The sequence below is a fragment of the Oculina patagonica genome, unplaced genomic scaffold (assembly GCF_052425735.1).
Source record: "Oculina patagonica isolate OP01 unplaced genomic scaffold, crgOcupat unplaced667, whole genome shotgun sequence".
Classification (NCBI taxonomy): domain Eukaryota; kingdom Metazoa; phylum Cnidaria; class Anthozoa; order Scleractinia; family Oculinidae; genus Oculina; species Oculina patagonica.
Window position 1 is genome coordinate 2,679 of NW_027558544.1, and position 7,211 is coordinate 9,889.

The following is a 7,211-nucleotide window of genomic DNA, read 5'->3' on the forward strand; positions in this document are numbered from 1 at the left end:
TCTAACAACTAATGTGTGAACACCTATTTCAGAAAGCCTAATCTATTTCAATTGTTTAGGCTCGAACAGACATTGTTCTCATTAATGAACATGAACATTGAGCAGTTATTTTTATCTTAATTGTTCTATTCTACTAATAAATTGCTCTTAGTGAAAGCAATTGAATTCTTGATATAATCAAGATTTCCAATCATCTCTAAATATAAATGCACTCAGCCAAAACAGCTGAGCAACTTGAAAATGCAGTTTGTCAAACAGAATGGTGAGCAGAATCAAAACTATGTGTTCAAACTCTCACAACTGACATTAATTAAAGGACATGTATGGCAATGTCAAAAACACCCACATCTCAAAGCTGTACCAAGTACAACACTTACATGCTCTCATCTTTGCAGTGCCCCTTCTCCTGATATTGGCCGAAGGTCAGGCTTGAGTCGAAAACACTATTATGGCTCTCTTGAGGCTGTAAGTATAAAGAAATAGAAATTATATTTCACTGGCCACCCCATCCTGTAAAATATAAAATTATGATTATACACCTAATTGCAATAATGTTGTCATAGAAAAAAAGAAAAAAGAAAACGGTAAGTGGGAATTAATTAGCGTAGTTTCATAACTAATAGTATTTACAGAACACTTGCGAGTTTATATCTGCACACTTTTAGTCCACTTTTTTTTGCTGTAACAAAATAAATCGATTTATACCATGCCATAGAAAATACAGCCAATCAGAATACAGGAAAGCCGTTGTATATTCGACGGTATTCAACCCAACCTTCCCATAGTGCGCTGCGACTGTATTCTTGACGAAATTGAGTAAGCGTATTTTCGATGGCATGGTATAAAATAGTTACACAACACTTTCTCGTGGTATACTATGGAATATCCCACTTGTCACTTGTATTTTCTTGGCATACACACTCGCCTAAAGGCTCGTGTGTATACCGAGAAAATACAAGTGACTCGTGGGATATTTCATAGTATACCACTCGAAAGCGTTGCATAACTAGTATTTATTTGTATTTTGAGGTATTTTGAGGCCATTTGTACAAATAAATTTCATGCATGCGCTTAATTAATTCCTAATTGACTTTTTCCTTTTTTCTATGACAACCTTATTGCAATTAGGTGTATATATTTAAAGCAGTAATTTTATGCCTATAGGCTATGTAATGAAATGATTTTTCATAAGAATCTGACTTTTAGAATTTGAAAATGATGAATGATTCATCGAAACGTCTTTCGAAATTATTATTGCTGATTTTTATTCTTAATTGATTTCTTCATAGCTGGTAACCACTAAAATTTCAAAATTCTGTGGTAACAAGTGTGTTGTTTTGTTCATTGCAGCTGAACAGCTTACACTTACACAATGGAAATGAGTTGGGTGAAAGTGCAGGGCGGTTCAGGATGGAGAGCGGGGAAATTGGGGTGCAACCATCAATGCTACAGGTAGGTCAGGGTTTCCAATTAGACCCAGCACCCACTGGAACTCTGGTGGGTATTCTGTTGCCATTACCAACTAAAATTCACGAAGCTCTTTATAAAGGGGAGTTGCTTTCAACTTCTTATATGCTCTTTGATGCGTGCCATTCCTGGGGCGGATCCAGGGGTGGTTCGGGTGGTTCAGTCGAACCCCCTAAACTGAAAGAAAAAAACATTTTAACACGAGCGGTTTTGCTGACGAAAAAACATAAGTGAACGAAACAAAATGCCAGTCTAAAATTTGTTTTATATAAGCACTTCCTTCCATTGATGCGGGCACAAATGTAGATATTGCTGTAGTCTCCGAGATGTATATGTCAGATATCCCAAGCGCCTAGACTCTCGACATTGAATATGATTGTTGGATGAGAAAATGGCAATCAGAGACGGACAAACCAGACGCGCTTCAACCTGCCTTACAGGTTCGAAGAAACTCAATTTGTTTTTGTTCAAATTTTCCCTTAGGTTAACAAATGACAACTTTATTGATTACACTTTCTGTCTCTCTTCATGCTCGTGATCCAGAAATCTTTCCGAACATCCACCTGTTGTTGCGAATTGCATGTATAATTCCGCTCAAACAGCACTTTAAAACTAGTCAAGCGCTACCTTCGGACCACGATGACAACCGAGAGACTCCTTGGCCTGACTTTATTATGATGCTATAGTGCCGCAATTAGCCGAACAACAACCTCGTAGAATGTTACTCGTTAATCCCATTTTTGAGGAATCTTAAGCGTGACTTTTTAGAACACATTAAATAGCGAAGACAAATATATTACAGTGATTTTAGTTTCATTTTGTAGGTGTCAGGTGATTATTGTAAAGACTTAAACGTAGTCCTTGTTTAATAAAATAGCCTCAAAAATAGATGGTTTGTTGAGGTATTAAACCATCCACAATCATCTCTCAAAACGCTGGAAATCGCATTTCCAAGGACCTAAATTTCAAAATTTCCCAGGGCAGCATGCTCCCGGACCCCCCCCCCCCCCCAGATGGGCCCGCCTTTGGCGGTCCATTTGTTCGAAGCCCCCTTCTCGAAATCCTGGATCCGCCCCAGCATTCACACAACAGTAGCCAGCTACTTCAAACCTTATTGAAAGCTCTGTGAGTGCTGCAACTTGGGCAATTCATCAAGGGGAGGAATCATTAGTCAAGAGGGCCACTCATTCAGTTGCCATAATAGCATATCAAAGGCCCCTATGGATGTAACAGCTGTTACACTTACACCCTGGGTTATACTCAGTGGTCAAAACTTTCTGGCACCCTGATCTATCATTCTGTTCTGTACCACTGATCATCAATGATATGCATATGGAATGGGCACAAATTTATTTTAACTGATTTTTTTGTCTTACCAAAATGTTGACATTTTTAGAATGGGTTTGTTACAAGACAAGGCAGTGGGGTTCATCTTGAGAATCCAGAGTTCCAAACTAGATGGTATTTCAAGTATTTTCTTGGAAAAGGTAACAATTTGTTATAATTTCGCTGTTTATTTTGTTAAATTTTTCCATTGAATGTTTATATAAGAAAGTGGCTTGTTAAAAAAGAACAACACAATTTTAAACAGTTTACAATAAGTAATCTGTGATAAGCAATTGATCTGTGTGTCATCTTTTAGTGTAGTTAGTGTAGTTAGAGGTTAATATGTTCATGTCTTACTCAGAAGTTATTATTTTATAAAAAAGTTGCACACTCGCTTATAAGTCTTTTAAAACTACAGCTTGTGAAATCAATGTTGTTGCAAGTTATAGTTTTGATCATTATTGATTTCCTGGTCTCATTTCTTTAACAGTGCATCAAAATTTTGTTGGTATTGATGGAAGCAAGAGTCCTTTTATTTTATCTGTTTGCCTGACGGATGCTGACAACTATGGTGTTCCACAATATCGAGCTATTCTTTGGAGAAAAACGGTAAGTTTTTTGGCTTGCTGTAAGAATTTGAGGAAGGCATGTTAGCATAATAAATGAACAAAGTAAGTTTCTAATACAAAACACTGTACATAGTGCTGCATTGGTGTGTAAGTGAAACCACTTGCTAATTATAAAATTGAAGGAGTTACAGGTAAATTTACCACTGAAATGAATTTGGCAGGCTGGCATTTTGAGCATAAGTCTTCCAACAAAGGGCTAGCACTTGACTTGAAACATCAGCATTTGAAATTCACTACAGTGGTTAACTTGCCTTTATCGACTTCAAGTTGATGGATAATTCAATGGTAGCATAATAGTAAATGTACTGAACTCAGCATTAAGTGTCAAGTTGAGGTCCCTTATGTTGTGTTATAGGGCAAGGTACATTTAAGTAGTGCATTTCTCTACCCACAACATCCCTACCTGATCCTCCTCTGAAATATAAAGCAAGACTTTATTGTGTGTATGTGTATAGAAGCTTATATTTTTGTCTGCAAACACTTTTAACAGAAGTGGGAAATACTTTGAGCTGTATCTACAAATTTTGCACCAGGAGTAAATACTACACAAACAAGTGGAAAACATTTTTAACAACGTAAAACTATTTTGCTTTCAGGGAGGTCAAAAGTTATGCATTCCATACCAACCTAACAAGCCTATTACACCAAAGGCTGTGCTACAGTAAGTAGTATCTTGATCTTTCAAGGAACAGATTTCCCCTCACCAACACTGAAAGACAAATGACGTTTACTGTAATACTTTTGTACTGGAAGCACTTTTAGCTGGAAATAAATTAATACAGCCGCCGTGCATACTTGTAGCTTTGTGCTTTATATGCTTTCTCTTGAGCATGGTTTGTCTGTCATCAAGTGTCTTTTATGTGTTTTGTTATTGACAGGGCTTACGGTGTGAACAAAGTTGACAAAGGGCCAAGAGAAGTACTCAATCCAGAAATACAAAAGGTATAGAGTTCATAGCTCGTGTAAAGAAACTAATAGGAATTACAGACAGTCAAAATTCGAGAAGGTTAAAACGAACTACACTGAGCTACACTTGACTTTTGTCAGGTGGACATTAGAGAAGTTGGTTTATATGCTCCGAAAGGTATCAGTGGATGAATACCCCCTTTAACCAAGAAACTATATTTACCTGTCGACGGATACCTTCACTTTACATCGTCAACTTGCTGCAATAAAGTCATTTAACTCAAAATGCGTTGGAAAAGACGGAAAAACGTTTGTCTTTGGCTCGGCGCGATCCACGTTTTTGAGTGTGTTGGCTGGCGGTGGCGGAAATGGCGGGAAAATATCTAGTGCCCAGTCTTCTATGCGCGATCTGATGCTTTTGATGTTTCACCTTTTCATGTATTCTTTTTTGCAGGAACTACTTGTGTTGGAAGAACAAGAGGTAAATAAAAACTTGCATTTAATATGTTGTGGTATTTTGATGCTATTGGAGGACTGAACGAACATGTAGCGGGCTTTAACGGTTTTATAGTTCAAAGGTTTTTTATGGTTGACGGTCTGTCTTCTTCTGGCAGGGATCTGTCAACTTCAAGTTTGGAATTCTCTACGCCAAACAAGGACAGACCACGGATGATGAAGTGTTCAGCAATGGCAAGTTTTGTCACTTTCAACACGTTGTTCCTGGTCCCAGTCACACGCAAACACTACATTTGTAACCTCCAGAATAAAGAGAGCGTATCCCATAACAAGACACCAAAGTCCTGTTCGCTGGTCCCAGTCACACCTGAAATTGCTATATTTGTAACTTCCAGCCTGGTTGACACTACATTGACTGGCGAAAAAAAACGACATAACCGCAGTAATGGCAGTGGGCATAACGACATATGAAACTGACAAGAGCTTTTCCCTTGCAGTGTAACCGTCATGTTTGATGTCGTTATGTTCATTCTATAGGCGTCATATTGTGTAGCTGACATTTCTTATTTGTAGTATGTGGCATCGTATGCTTGATCTTTATGTTCTGTTGTTATATCGCTAGTGAGAAGCAAGCTTTAGTGGGCATTTTCATGAGACAATCCATTGAACCAATCAAAACTAAAAGCAAATACATGTAACCGGCGCGAAGCGCGAGAAAACATGTTTGAGCGAGTCACTATTGGTTTTGATTTTATTTTAATATGATCGATTGACCAATTATTAAGCGTAGTACTGTAAAACCAAAACAAATGCGAATTACTTTCAATACTCGAGTGAAAATAACGAAACGTTTTAATTATTTTCAGTACACGTGAGTGAAGATTTCGAGCGCTTCTTGGAGTTGATGGGCGACAAGATAGAACTCAAGGGTTGGCAGAAGTATCGAGGAGGACTCGATGTCAAAAGTAAGTTTCCCAAGCCTTGTGTGAACAAGCTGCCTGTTCTCACTAATGTATGCTCTCAGCCAATGAGAATAGGATAATGAGCAAAATGTATCTGAAGGGCGGTTAATAAATCTAACTTATTTGGTTTTGCTTTTATTTCAGACAATATGACTGGCTTACATTCTCTTTATACGATCTACGAAGGACACGAGATCATGTTTCACGTATCTACTATGTTGCCTTTTACTCCAGACAATCCACAGCAGGTGATGAACATGTGTTAAACTCTGTTTTGCAGTAAATGTAAAATCGGCGTGAACTTTTCATTACTAAATAGTTGGGAGACGCAGTGGCCTAATGGTTAGCGCGCTGGGCACCGGATCGAGTGACGCAGGTTCGAGGGTTGCCTGAAATCATTGTGTCGTATTCTTGGGCAATAGACGTAACTGTCACGGTGCCTTTCTCAGAGAAACCTGACAAAATGCTGGCGGTGTACCTGTTATGGACTAGCATCCCGTCTACGGGGTCTAGAAATACTACTTGTTGCTTCATGCTACGGAAATCGCCGTTAACCGAGATAAGCTCCAGTGGTGTGGACTAGTGGCCCGAATGCGAATTCCCTAAATATTTATTTGTTTACGTTTTCTCTCAGCAACTGGGCGTGGTTTTCACGTGTAATATTCTGGTTTTGTTTTCCCCCATCAGGTGGAACGCAAACGTCACATTGGAAACGACATCGTTATAATTGTCTTCCAAGACTGGGATGACAAGTCTTTCTCGTTCAGTCCTCCAACAATCAAGTCCAAATTTGTCCGTATCTTTTATTTCTTCTAATGTAACTCAATTTCACTTCAGCAGGATTAAGACTTGAATGTGCAATCGACAAACCGACGTTAACAAAACCGACAAACAGAGTACCAGAATAATTTAAATCATATTGTGTTAAATTTGTGGGTGCTTATTTACCCTGATGCACCACAGTGAGCAGTTTGGAGAATTCAAAAGTTTTATATATCTCTGTTTTATTTGATATGAGAAATGTAAATGTTACATCGAATGTTATTGTCTTCTGGGAACGCAATTCTATTGTTGCAATTCTTAACTGTTCTCCAAGACATATATGCTCTTGTATCGTACAGGAAAACGGACAACAGTTATCGGTAAGACGTCAAACTTCTTATATGACCTCAAGCTAGCCTGGGTACAGCCGTCCCGACAGGTTACCTCAAGCCATTGTAAGTTGTAAATAAAAACCAACAAAATTAACTAACAAAATAATGATATTTTCTGCAGATTGACGGTATTTTCTGAAAAGAATGTGCCAATCTTCGGCCCACCTCTCCCATGCCCACCGGTTTTTAACGATCACCAGGAATTTAGAGATTTTCTTCTCGTAAAGTGTAAGTGCTAATTTACCACACCTTACCTTACGTAGCTTAAAGCGCTTTTAGATGTTTTCTCTAAAACCTATCTATGCTTCCTT

General features: G+C 38.3%; 1 protein-coding gene across 1 annotated transcript; it reads left to right on the forward strand.

Annotated features, from left to right (window-relative positions):
• Window positions 1-398: 398 nt before the first annotated feature.
• On the forward strand, window positions 399-7,128 carry LOC144641080 (GTPase-activating Rap/Ran-GAP domain-like protein 3; the record flags this gene model as incomplete). The annotated part of the gene is made up of 13 exons (XM_078500130.1): window positions 399-465; window positions 1,351-1,452; window positions 2,864-2,954; window positions 3,284-3,402; window positions 4,019-4,083; window positions 4,301-4,364; window positions 4,783-4,809; window positions 4,943-5,018; window positions 5,651-5,749; window positions 5,891-5,994; window positions 6,434-6,542; window positions 6,843-6,888; window positions 7,022-7,128. Coding segments are annotated over exons 2-13 (949 nt in total), but the record flags the coding sequence as incomplete, so codon positions are not given.
• Between the last annotated feature and the right edge of the window lie 83 nt (window positions 7,129-7,211).